Source organism: Bos taurus, chromosome 18, assembly GCF_002263795.3.
Source record: "Bos taurus isolate L1 Dominette 01449 registration number 42190680 breed Hereford chromosome 18, ARS-UCD2.0, whole genome shotgun sequence".
Lineage (NCBI taxonomy): Eukaryota > Metazoa > Chordata > Mammalia > Artiodactyla > Bovidae > Bos > Bos taurus.
In genome coordinates, this window is record NC_037345.1 from 8,454,641 (window position 1) to 8,468,210 (window position 13,570).

The 13,570-nt window shown below is 43.9% G+C and overlaps 1 protein-coding gene across 1 annotated transcript in view; it reads left to right on the forward strand.

Moving 5' to 3' along the window:
- The window catches only part of PLCG2 (phospholipase C gamma 2), a 157,073-nt gene extending 143,769 nt beyond the window's left edge, over positions 1-13,304 (forward strand). Inside the window, exons 33-34 of the mRNA XM_059877664.1 lie at positions 12,199-12,383; positions 12,983-13,304. Of these exons, the coding sequence (XP_059733647.1) occupies positions 12,199-12,383; positions 12,983-13,025 (228 nt within the window). The 3' untranslated portion in view covers positions 13,026-13,304. The remainder of the gene's footprint in view (positions 1-12,198; positions 12,384-12,982) is intronic.
- Positions 13,305-13,570: the final 266 nt, after the last annotated feature.

Below are 13,570 nucleotides of genomic sequence, written 5' to 3' on the forward strand. Positions count from 1 at the left end.
CTTGGCCTATTTGAACTATGAAAGAGGATGAGATAAGGTTGGTCGGACAAAAGGTTAAGAACGTAACACCGAGCAGTGGGTAGTTCAGGTTTTGGGTTTGATGGTGTGTGTTGTCATTCTGGGGGCTTCCCTGGTAGCTCAGTGGTAAAGAACACGCCTGCAGTGCAGGAGATGTGGGTTCGATCCTTGCGTTGGGACGATCCCCTGGAGGAGGGCATGGCACCCCACTCCAGTAATCTGGCCTGGAGAATCTCATGGTGAGAGGAGCCTGGTGGGCTACAGTCCATGGGATCACAAAGAGTCGGACACGCCTGAGTGACTGAGCACATACACACACGCATGGTGATTCTGGAGCCTCGGAATTTTCCCGACGGCCGCTCCTATAAAATGAAACCCACAAGGGCCCACGTGTGGCCACTACAGTCTCACAGGACCCTTCCATTCCCTTCCCACAAAACTCAGGATGGGCCAGGTGAGTCTGCGGCCACCCCAGTTCTCCGGTAACCTGGTTAGTGCTTCTACCTCGTTTTATCACACTTTTGGTTTTTTTTAAACAAATTGCAGGGTTGTGACAGGTCTGTTGGCACCGTTTTTCCAGCGGTGTCTGCTCTCTCCGTGTCTGGGTCATGCTTTGATGATTCTCTTACTTCACAGTCCCCTTTACTGTTGTACTTGTTACGGTGATGAGTGACCTTGGCTGTTGACCACTGATACTGTGCCTTGCTCAGATGATGGTTAGCATTTTTTTTTTTTTAGCAGTGTAGTCTTTTCAATGAAGGTAAGTATATATTTTTTAAAGATGTAATTCATGGGCTATATAGTACGGTGGGAAGGTGACTCTTGTATGTACTGGGAAACCGGAAAGTGTGTGTGACTCGCTTTATTGCGGCGGTCTCCCAGGTGTGCCTGTGGAGCTGAGCACGTCCAGTGGGGAGGGGATGGCAGGGGTGGGGTGCCTGTGAACAGCCAGAGCCGCCGCCCACACGGCGAAACCTCAGAGAGAAAGCCAGGCTGTCTGCATACCTGTTTGCCTTCCGTTCCGTTTTTACAACCTTGAGAGTTTTCCACTCCAAAGCATTTTAGAAGTATCAAGACGTTTGGATCGCAGCCATTCTGACTGGTGTGAAATGGTACCTCATAGTGGTTTTGATTTGCATTTCTCTGACAATGAGTGATGTTGAGCATCTTTTCATGTGTTTGTTAGCCATCTGTATGTCTTCTTTGGAGAAATGTCTATTTAGTTCTTTGGCCCATTTTTTGATTGGGTCGTTTATTTTTCTGGAGTTGAGCTGTAGGAGTTGCTTGTATATTTTTGAGATGAGTTGTTTGTCAGTTGCTTCATTTGCTATTATTTTCTCCCATTCTGAAGGCTGTCTTTTCACCTTGCTAATAGTTTTCTTTGATGTGCAGAAGCTTTTAAGGTTAATTAGGTCCCATTTGTTTATTTTTGCTTTTCTTTCCAATATTCTGGGAGGTGGGTCATAGAGGATCCTGCTGTGATGTATGTCAGAGAGTGTTTTGCCTATGTTCTCCTCTAGGAGTTTTATAGTTTCTGGTCTTACGTTTAAAGTCTACAAATAATAAATGCTGGAGAGGGTGTGGAGAAAAGGGAACCCTCTTACACTGTTGGTGGGAATGCAAACTAGTACAGCCACTATGGAGAACAGTGTGGAGATTCCTTAAAAAACTGGAAATAGAACTGGCTTATGATCCAGCAATCCCACTGCTGGGCATACACACTGAGGAAACCAGAAGGGAAAGAGACACGTGTACCCCAATGTTCATCGCAGCACTGTTTATAATAGCCAGGACATGGAAGCAACCTAGATGTCCATCAGCAGGTGAATGGATAAGAAAGCAGTGGTACATATACACAATGGAGTATTACTCAGCCATTAAAAAGAATACATTTGAATCAGTTCTAATGAGGTGGATGAAACTGGAGCCTATTATACAGAGTGAAGTAAGCCAGAAGGAAAAACACCAATACAGTATACTAACGCATATATATGGAATTTAGAAAGATGGTAACAATAATCCAGTGTAAGAGACAGCAAAAGAGACACTGATGTATAGAACAGTCTTATGGACTCTGTGGGAGAGGGAGAGGGTGGGAAGATTTGGGAGAATGACATTGAAACATGTAAAATATCATGTAAGAAACGAGTTGCCAGTCCAGGTTCGATACACGATACTGGATGCTTGGGCCTAGTGCACTGGGACGACCCAGAGGGATGGTATGGGGAGGGAGGAGGGAGGAGGGTTCAGGATGGGGAACACATGTATACCTGTGGCGGATTCATTTTGATGTTTGGCAAAACTAATGCAATTATGTAAAGTTTAAAAATAAAATTAAAAAAAAAAAGAAGTATCAAGACGGAAGAGGATGACAGATACAAAGCACAGTAGGGAGGGGCCAGAGAACCTCAGCGACAGTTCATTGGTATACAATAAGCTCATGATGATGAAATTGTCTGAAAAGGATAAAGGGATGGATAATGGAAGGTTTTCCGTTTTGAAACAAATTTTAAGTGTTAGTGTTTTAGACTCTGTCAAAGTAAATGTACTGTTTATATGAAAATTATAGTTTTCACTTGAGCCTTAAACTATGGATCAAAAAAAAAATCACCTTTCATGATTCTAAGTGATAGAAATGCTTGGACAGGACAGTTTTCAAGTCCTTCCTTTCCTGGTGGTCCTTGTTGAGCATTTGTGTGCACCCTGCTCTGCAAAGCTGTCATAAACAATCTGGAAGCACTGTAAAGAATTTAAAGGCTAGGGATCGCTGGCAGCAGGTCAAATTAGTATATTTAAAAGAAAATGTGTGTATTCAGGTTTGACCCTTGGTGAGGGAAGCTTCTGTTGTGGAGGTCCCTGAGAGGGGAGCAGGGGGGAGAAGGGGTGTTGTGTGGGGTTCCCAGGGAAAAGCTGTCTGAGAAGGTGCGGGTTTCATCGCTGCTGCGGGTTCCCGAGCTTTTAACTCCATGTGTCACCTGGTTGTAAGGCACTCATGGGCACCACTGGGTGTCTCTGCCCACACTGACGAGGGGTGTGTTTGGGAGACCTGGGCGTTCTGGGTGCCCAAGGATAAAAAAGCTTTGTCTGAGCAAATGACTGATCCAGCAGAGCTGAGATGGAGTTTACTCATGAAACATTGGCTGAGGTAAAGAATTTAAAGCCCCCGAAAACTGTCAGTAAGCACATTGAGCCCTTTCTGAAGAAGCCATTTAAATGTCACAATCACTTATCAATTCTGTTACTCTGTTAGCTGTATGCATGGTTTACAAAAAGTATTTCTGACACCATTTTATTACCTCTGATGTTTAATTTGACAAGTAGGGAAAGGAAGAAAGGGGGACGTTGGGAAAGCCGCAAGCCACCTGCACATCACTACTGTTGGCATTCTGGTGTCCTTCCTTTGCCTGGCCATTTTTTTGCACATGATATTTTCATAGTTGGATTCATATAATATGTATGAATATGTGCCCTTCTTCCACTTCACAAATGATGCTAATAAATTTTCCATGTTACTATGATTGTCAAAGCCATTAAACCCCTACTTCATTGGGTAGAAGTCCTTAATTCACTTAGCCTTTCTCCCACTGATGGACAGGTACATTGTTCTGTTCTTTTCTTTTTTACTTTATAAATAATGAAGATCTTCATATATCATTGATTAAAAATTATTTCCTGAGGGTAGCTCTTTGTAATGGAATAACAGCTCAAAGAGGCGGGGCGGGGAAAAGACCATATATTTTTGGATCCATGTCAACTTGTTCTCTGGAATAGTTTCTTTTCAGTTGTATGATCTCCAATCCTGCTGTTAATTGAAAAGGGCCTCTTTCACTCAGGTGAGCTAAACGTGTGAGATTTGGAAGCACGGGCATGAGACAGCATGGAACCTTGAACAGTTACCCTGTCCTCATCGATGGGCAAGATGACCGTAGCTGGAGGGTGTGCTTGAGAAAACTGGCCGCCCCGGGACCTTTCAGGACGGATCCCTGGGTGGACTGCGTGGAGCAAAGATACAGGGGTGGGGTGGCCTTGTTGGAAAGACCAGGATCTGTGCTTCCCGCTGAGGCTCAGCTGGAGCAGATGTGTGGATTCACACGTACCACGTGGAGAAGTGCTAACGGGTGCACACTCCTGGAGGGTGAGCAGTGGGTGCTACACTCTGGACACATCAGGGCAATAGAGACAGCTCTGTGGACGTGTGAGGTTTCAGACACAGTGTGCATCCCGCTCGGGCGAGAGCCTGATTTCCTGATGGTCTAGAACCGAGAATAATCAAATGTACCAGCAACACCCAGGGATTAAAATACAGGCATCCTAAAAGGTTTTAACATTTATGCCTGTGAGGTCAGTAGGCAGAGAAAGCATCCTGCCGGGGACAGTTAATTCTGATATTGTGATGTACAAAGGAAATGTTAAGAAACTGAAAGCAACCATTATAAGAATTGAAAAGCAGAGGAGAGAAAAAAAAAATAGAAACTTGACCAAGAGAGTAAAAATTATGCAAAACGATGATAGAAATTAAAGAAAAATATAACAATTAAAATGGAATGGATATAACATCTTTGATTAGGTGAATGGCCTGGATTCTATTAGAGAAGAAGCAAAGAAATGGAGCAGTGTGATGTTTAAAAGTAAGTCTGAAAAAAGGTCCCCCCCCCCCCCAAAACAAACAAACAAACAAACAAACAGGAATGAAGAGTTATTGGGAAAAACTGTGAGGAAAAACTTAATGCCAAAGTAGAATTTAAGGGAGAAAGTGCTAAAGAGCATTAAGAGGGACAATATATAAGGACAGAATGTTTACAAAAAGGATGCAAAAGTCATAGATGTTTAATTAGAAACCATCATTACTGTGTTAAACATAGAAAACGAAAGCTCATACAATAAAAGTTCACCTGACTCAAAACATCTTTCAGAATTTGGATGTCTAGTATATAAAAGAAACCACCAAGGACAGATGATCAAACTAATGACTAACAAGCTGGATTTAAGAGATACACACGTAGGTTCTACATGTGGGTAATGTACAGTGTTTTCTTCTGTTTCTCAAACTTGACTGAGTTCTTGGCCACAAAACCTGAATAAATTATAACCTGATAAAGTTGGAAAGGTAATAAGATGGAAATAAGAGGGTCAAAATATTCCCTATTTGAAAATAAGGAATTCTGAGATGAAGTAAATCAAGTAGATTACCCAAAAGTAGTGAAACATTTTATGCCGTAAGGATGTTTAGGAAAGTCCTTGCCTTGAAACTGCATAGAGACTGAATATGTAAAATAAAAAAAGAGTAAGGATAAGTCAACTGAATGAAACAAATGCCGATTCATTGAAAAGATTGATTAAATAAACCCTTTGCCTGCTTAATAAAAAGGAACAAGGTAAGGGCAAAAACATACAAGAGTAAATATCGAAAAGGAGACTGAGCCCCAAAGAGTAAGATAAATAAGTTTGAAAACCTAGGGCAAATGGGTGACTGCCTTGAAGAATGGGCTAAAATTGTGTCAAGAAGCAGTAGAAACCTCGGCTACAAAGTCCTATAGAAAACGCCTGAAGGGTAATAAAGCACCTATCAGGTAGTGGATGGTGTTAGAGCTGTATTCAATCTGGGTTTAAATAACACAATTCCAATTTTAATCTGCTGAAGGCAACAGAAAACCAGAAGTGCTGCCGTTAGCTTGTCTTGAAGTTGTAGAACTTTCGTATCAAAACTGGAAATAGTACACCGCCTCCTCCACCCATAGATCAATGCCAGGTATGAATACAGACTAAAATTCTAAAAAAATTAGTAGTTTCCAGCTATTTACTGGAAGAACAATATATTACAAGAATGCAAAGATGATAATGCAAGGATGGTTTATCACCAACACAGATAGCAACAGAGAGAGCAAAATAATATTTAGATACAACAAATGTGACCAATTAAAAGAAACAATATAAAGTGTGATAAAGAGATAAAATTTTCTGCTCACAAACTATGGCTATATAGTTTTAAAAAAGGACCCCAATTTATTAAGTCACTGTATTCTAGAAATAACAGTTGGAAAAATGGGATGGGAGGTAGGGACAGCTGGGAAACATCACTCATGATACTGACAAAGACTGTCACATGGCAGAAGGAATTTAAATAAGAAAAGTATAGGGCCTATGGGGGAAAAGCATGAAATCTTACTGGAAGACATAAGCCAACCTGATAAGCAGAAATATATACCAAGCCTTCCAAAATTAATGTTTGTTTGATGGAAATCACCAGTTTCAGTATAAACTCAAAATACATACACAGGTAAGAGAAATGAACATGTTTGCATTAGTAACTATATGTATGTGCATACATACCCCAGCTCTAGAACAACTGACACCCCAGTAGCAACGAGCACATCCAAGCACCCACATCTTCCTTTCTAAATGTCATTCTCCAGTAAAAGAAATCAGAGCTCTGAAGACAAATGGTTACTCTGAAAGCTGGGACAGATAGAATATGAGCCTGGATTATACTGAAATTTCAGTGAGTTAAGAAGAGATCAAGAAAGGATTTAGACACGTCTAAATCTCTCAAAGGCCAAAACTGGAACAATTTGAGTAGCAAAATAATGATACTGGATTATAACCATGGACATGTGAATGTTTAATAATGAGAGACATGCAGCTAAAAATAAAAGCAAGCACCCAACCAAAAAATGGGCAGAAGATCTAAATAGACATTTCTCCAGGGAAGACATACAGATGACCAAGACACATGAAAAGATGCTCAATGTCACTAGAGAAATGCAAATCAAAACCACAAAGATGCAAATCACACCAGTCAGAATGGCCAGCATCAGAAAGGCTGCTGCTGCTAAGTCGCTTCAGTCGTGTCCGACTCTGTGCGACCCCATAGACGGCAGCCCACCAGGTTCCCCCGTCCCTGGGATTCTCCAGGCAAGAACACTGGAGTGGGTTGCCATTTCCTTCTCCAAGGCATAAAAGTGAAAAGTGAAAGTAAAGTCCCTCAGTCATGTCCGACTCTTAGCGACCCCATGAACTGCAGCCTTCCAGGCTCCTCCGTCCATGGGATTTTCCAGGCAAGAGTACAGGAGTGGGGTGCCATTGCCTTCTCCATCAGAAAGTCTACAAATAGTAAATGCTGGAGACGATGTGAAGGAAAGGAAACCTCCTATATCGCTGGTGGGAGTGTAAACTGGTGCAGCAACTATAGAGAACAGTACGGAGCTTCCTCAAGAACTTTAAAAATAGTTACCATGTGATCCTGCAATCCCACTCCTAGCCATGTATCCAGACAAAACTCTAATTCAAAAAGATGCATTCACCCTTACCATATAGCAGCACTATTTACAATAGTTAAGACATGGAAGCGAATGAAATGTCCATGGACAGATGGATAAAGAAGATGTAGTACACACACACGCACACGCAGCAGAATATTCAGTTCATTTCAGTTGCTCAGTCGTATCTGACTCTTTGTGACCCATGGACTGCAGCACGCCAGGCCTCCCTGTCCGTCACCAATTCCCAGTGCTTGCTCAAACTCAGGTCCATTGAGTCTGTGATGCCATCCAACCATCTCATCCTCTTGTCCCCTTCTCCTCCCGCCTTCAATCTTTCCCAGCCTCAGGGTCTTTTCCAGCGAGTCAGTTTTTTGCATCAGGTGGCCAAAGTATTGGAGTTTCAGCTTCAGCATCAGTTCTTCCAATGACTCAGCCATAAAAATAAATGAAATAATGCCATTTGTAGCAACATGGATAGACGTGGAGATTAGCATACTGAGTGAAGTCAATCAGAAAGAGACAAACACCACACGATATCACTTACATGTGGAATCTAAAATATGGCACAAGTGATCCTAAGAAACAGAAGAAGAACAGACTCGTGGTTGCCAAGGTGCAAAGGAGGGACAGACGGAGTCTGGGGTAGTAGATGCAAATTATTTCATGCAGGATGGATAAACAGCAAGGTCCTACTGTACAGCAAAGGGAACTAAATTCAATATCCTGGGATAAACCATACTGGAAAAGAATACGGAAAAGAATGCATATATAAGTGAGTCTCTTCCTATACAGAAGAAATGAACATTGTAAATCAACTATACTTCCATTAAGAATAAAAAAAAATAAACACTGAAAAAAAATTCATGCAAGATGAGGGAAATAGAAAATCACCATGGAACCACAACTGTCCAGATCTATCAACGGATGCTAAAGTTCAACTTTGAGAGGAACAGGTTATTTACATAAAGTGCCTCGAACTAAGAAATTTAATTGGAAAAAAAACAGGCTGTACAGTGGATAAACCCAGCAGGTACCATGTTAACCAAAAATGATCAGTGTCACCACCAGTAATATGTGACATCACATACCTCCCAAGAAGGCACCTCACTTCTGTGCCATTTGGGCCAAAGCTGCAGAACCTCAAATCACGAGAAAAACCCAGACAAACCCTTGAAATGCAGCATGTTCTACAAAGCGAGTGACCAGCAGTCTTCCAAAGGGTCAAGGTCATGGACAGTGGAAGGTGGATGGGGCCCTGAGGAAAAGTCAGAGACGGGAGGACTGGGAGCCACCGCAACGGCGTGTGCTGTGGGGCCTGGACTGGATGGTGGGCCAGAAAAAGGACAGGGTGGGAGAGCGGGTGAAAACCACAGAGACTCTCTGCTTTAGTAACTAGTGTGCTCCAATGCTGGTTTCTTAGTTTTGACCGTTGTACTGAGGTTGTTTGTACAGGATGGTAACCCTGGGGACCCGGGTGGTGCAGGGTACGGAAACTGCTGAACTGTCATGGCAACTTTTCTGTAAGTTTACATGTCAACAGAAAAAAGTTAAAAGGTAAAAGCACCGGTAGGGGCGAAAACAAGCAGAAACAACCCCCAGGTAGAGAATTCCATGAAGATTCTGTCACAGGCCAGAGAAAGCTTATTAGTAACATGAGTTCTCCAAGATTTCAAGGATTTTTAAACTCTAAATTCACACACACACACAATCTATCTAAAACAAGGGGTAAAAGAAGATGGAAGGGTTCAAAGTGGGAATAATAATAAAACTGCAATGTAAACATAAATTTATATAACCTAAATGGATTTATCTCCATGGGGGAAGATAAGAGAATGTGTGCAGAAAATAGCTAAATCGTCCTCTCCCAAGATAATCCCTAAAACCTGGAGAACCAAGAACTTGCGGTGTAAGTGCGTTGTTTTTGTTTCTGTTAGAACTGTGGGGTTAATCACCAAAAAACAACTGCTCACCTTGGGGAGCAGGGATCAGGGGGCAGGCGGGGGGGCCCAGGAGTCAGCTGGGTTTGTTTTTTTTTTGTAATAATCCTAGTAGCTCTTAGTGGCTCTTTAAACTTTGTGTATATATAATTAATAAAAACTGAAAATGCAGAACATGATATGCATGATGTACATGATACACTGATGAGGAACATATGACTTATTCGAGGACACTGGCTGTGAAGGTGACGAGAGGGGTGGGTGGGGAGCTGGTGGGTGAACCGAGAGCTTCTGAAGATGTGCTTGTGCTGCTGATGGAGACGACGCAGTGGAGAAGGAAGCAGAGAAAGGGCGTGTCTGCTTGCTTAAGAGAAGGAGGAAGGAATTTCATAATGAAACACAGTAGGCTTGATTGTCTAACGAGCGTCTGTGCTGTGCGTGTTACCGTTCTCTTTAGGGCTCTCTCACTGGTACTCACTGATGTTTTGGGTCAGGTTTTCTTGTGCTGGCTTCATAAAAATTCCTCGGAAGCCTTTTTTCTGAGGGCGATGGCACCTTCTGAATAGACCTGGAGGGAACTGCTGCCTACATACAACACACGTTAAGACACAGAAGCTTTCCGGGCCGGGCAGAGGGCAGAGGGCAGAGGGCAGTGTGCAGCCTGAGGGAGGGAGGAGCTTGCCATTCCAGGCGAACCTGCAGGGGAATGTCTTAGCACTCAAGGAAAATAACGCTGACACAGCCAGCAAGCACAGAAGCTAGGGAACTGACTCCAGTGACTCTGAAAATAACTGAAAACAAATACTTCTTAAAAAGAGAACCCAGTGGATACATACATTTAAAAAACTTAATCAAAAACATGTAGGAATGAAATGACCAGTTAAGAAATCTCTGGAGCCTGTTGTATATACAGCACAGGGAACTCTGCTCAATGTTGTGTGGCAGCCTGGACGGGAGCGGGGTTTGGGGGAGAACGGATGCATGTATTAATATATGTACGGCCGAGTCCCTTCGCTGTTCACCTGGATCGACCACAACATTGTTAATCAGCTATACCCCAATACAAAATAAAAAGGTTAAAGTTTGGGGGAAAAAAGAAATCCTGGAACATACAAATTGAAAAATCCTGGGTTGGGGGAATCTTTAAAGCTTAGTAAGTGGGAAATTCCAGAATGGGTACCTTTAAGGGAAACAATAAATGTAAAGATTGTGTTTGGGGAATTTGCTTTAATACAGCAAAACAAGAAAAATATATTAAAAGGGGAAAAAATAGGGTAAAATGAGAGGCTCCAACATAAAATACTTGAAATATTCAGGGAGGAGAATTTTCTAGCACTGAAGAGAAAAACATCCTCCAATATAAACACAGCAGTGTGGAAAGGAGGAAAGACAGATCCCTGCAGAGGACTGGCATGGAGCAGCATGTCTCCATGTGCAGCGGCAGCGGCCTGAGCGCTGAGGGGGCGCCTTCGCAAGGCCGTAGACACAGCTGTGGGTCGGGGATTCTACATCCAGCAGCTACCATTCAAGAGTGGGGGGAAAATGAAGGTATTTTCAGATAAAAAAGACTTGATCTACTACTAATAAACTTTGCTAAAAGAATGACCATAGTAAGGAAGAAGGAATGCAGTGCAAACACAGTGGTGACAAAGATACACGTACGGCAAAACAGAATAACCATCGCCTTAGTATACAATGGACTGGCCTGGTGGCTCAGGTGGTAAAGCGTGTGTCTGCAATGCGGGGGACCTGGGTTCCATCCCTGGGTCGGGAAGATCCGCTGGAGAAAACCCACTCCAGTACTCTTGACTGGAAAATCCCATGGACAGAGGAGCCTGGTGGGCTACCGTCCATGGGGTCGCAAAGAGTCAGACACGACTGAGCGACTTCACTTTCACTTTAGAATATAAAAACTAAGTTTTTTGGAAATAACTCAAGACTCCAAAGAAAGCCAGGAAAGAATTGATACAAAATTTTAAGAGGGAAGGAGGGAGTCCTGATTGGGAGGGGTTCGCAGAGTGGATAACGCTCTACTTTTTGACTTGCTGGTGGCTCCACCGCTGTTTGCTTTATAGTTACTCACTAAACTGTATATATGCTTTATTTACTTTCCTGGATGTTTGTTATATCACATGTATATGGACTACTAATGACTAAATTATATAACATCTATAAATCCTTTGGGATTCAGAAACAGAGATGAAGGCCTCCAATTATATAAGCATTAGCAGGAAAGATGAATTTCAGACAAACAGATCACAAACAGTCGTTACATATATGAAGTCTAAAGAAGTTGTTTTCTGTCAGGTGGAGAGAAGGTGACGGGACCATTTGTAGCTGAGTGTTGCGACGTCAACATGGCTCTTGCTTTGTTTCGCTTTAGTATTAGCAGGAAGGAAAACTGGTGTCTTCGAGGAAGAGTAGACACTTAAGCACAGTCGGCACTGGCCCTTCTCAGTGCCTCACTCACTGGCTGCGTCCGTTAGTAAGGACTGTCCCTTTATCTTCACCCCTTGTGCAAAGACAATCGCCATTTCATTCCACGGCACCTCTGCCAGTGGTCAGGATAACTTTCACCCTCGCTCTCCCCACCTCCAAAGTTAGAGTTCTGCCTGTTTGCTCGGGGGGGTGCCCACAGCAGTCTGTTAGGTCGTTAACTTGGGAAAAATATTTCAGACCAGTGTATGGTCAGAGTCCACTTGTAGAAATCAGCGTCAGCAGAAGCCCACCTGTGTATATCCACACACGCTTTGGAGGCACTGGAGTCTCTCACTCGGTCCACTGCATCGGTATAACAGCACTAGACTGACCTCCTGAGTAGCCATCCCTTAGAGATCTTTTAGAAGCACCATTTTTTGCTTTGAATAAGATAGGCCCTGGCTCTTCTGGGAACCCCGCAGACGATCGGGTCTGCCCCGTGCTCCCTGCAGTCTCCCCTCCAGGCGGCACGTCTCCCCATGGCTGTCGTCCCCTCTGTTCTCCAGGAGAGCGAAGAGGAGCTGTATTCCTCCTGCCGCCAGCTGCGGAGGCGGCAAGAAGAACTGAACAACCAGCTCTTTCTGTACGACACCCACCAGAACCTGCGCAGCGCCACCCGCGATGCCCTGGTCAGAGAATTCAACGTCAACGAGAACCAGCTGCAGCTGTACCAGGAGAAGTGCAACCGCAGGTGGGTCACAGCCTGCAGCCACTGTGAGGTCAGGCCTGGGCCAGGGTAGAGGGCAAGGCTCCCCCTTCAGAAAGCCTGAGCCCTGACCCCTCTTCTCTTGGCTCCATCAGTTACTTATACTAAGAGCTCAAGCATCTGCACCTTCCCTGAGCTGAACTGTCCTCCTGAGCACGCCCAGGAAAGAGTGAAAATAAGCAATGACCACTACCATTTAAGGAGCCCTTCTTGTCCTCCCAAGCCTGGGCTTGTCCAGGGTCCTAAATTAAAGCAGAATCCCCCCAACTTCCAACAAGGGGGGCTCTGAGTTGTGCTGCAGACACTTAAGGACAGACGGCCAGGTATGCCAGAGTCTTGCTCCACCAAAACTATCTCCAAGAAAATGTCAGTAGTGACCTCCCTGGACACAGCATGGAGATGCCTTCTCCATGTTATTCTCATTTCATCTTGACGACACCTGCACAGCAGCAGTGACCCCAGGACAAAGACCAGTGAGGATACAGATTTGTAGAGGTTTCTTGCCTGGGGTCCACTTCCCCAAGTCTGCCATGTATCCTTGAGTCCTAGACTAATGGATGACAGTGAAATCTGTTTTATTTCAGGTTAAGAGAGAAGAGAGTCAGCAACAGCAAGTTTTACTCATAGAAGCTGGGTCCATGTGTAAGCATGTCGTGTATGCGTGTGAGCTTGCATGGAGGAGCGTGTGCTCTGTTCAGACCCTGGGAACATGCTCACGTGTGAGGTCGTCACTCCTCCAGCCTGTCACCGAGATGACATATGTGGAGACCCAAGTAGCATGAGTTGGGGTAACCTTTTCATCTTGGACACTTTCTTAACTTACAGTCTCTAAAGAGGATCCCAAAATGTGCTCACACGAGGCCTCTCACGTTCCAAACCTCCCTGAATAAATGTAGTGAAACTCGATCAGTGACCTTCTGTGCACGAGCTGTAGAGTGAGCAGGATTCCTTCTCTGGCCTCTAAAGACCCAGGTAACTGACTTCTACAGAAGATGAGCTGGGTCTGTAAGGAACTAACTCATTAGATTCTGAAAAGGATCTGAACTAAAAGGCAAATGATCTCACACTGAAGGCCTCGGACTTCACCAGGCCTGGAGAGGAGACCCAGTCCTGCCCCAGCTCAGAGCACTTGAACTCCTTCTGGTGGCTGGACCCGCCTGCAGCCGCACATG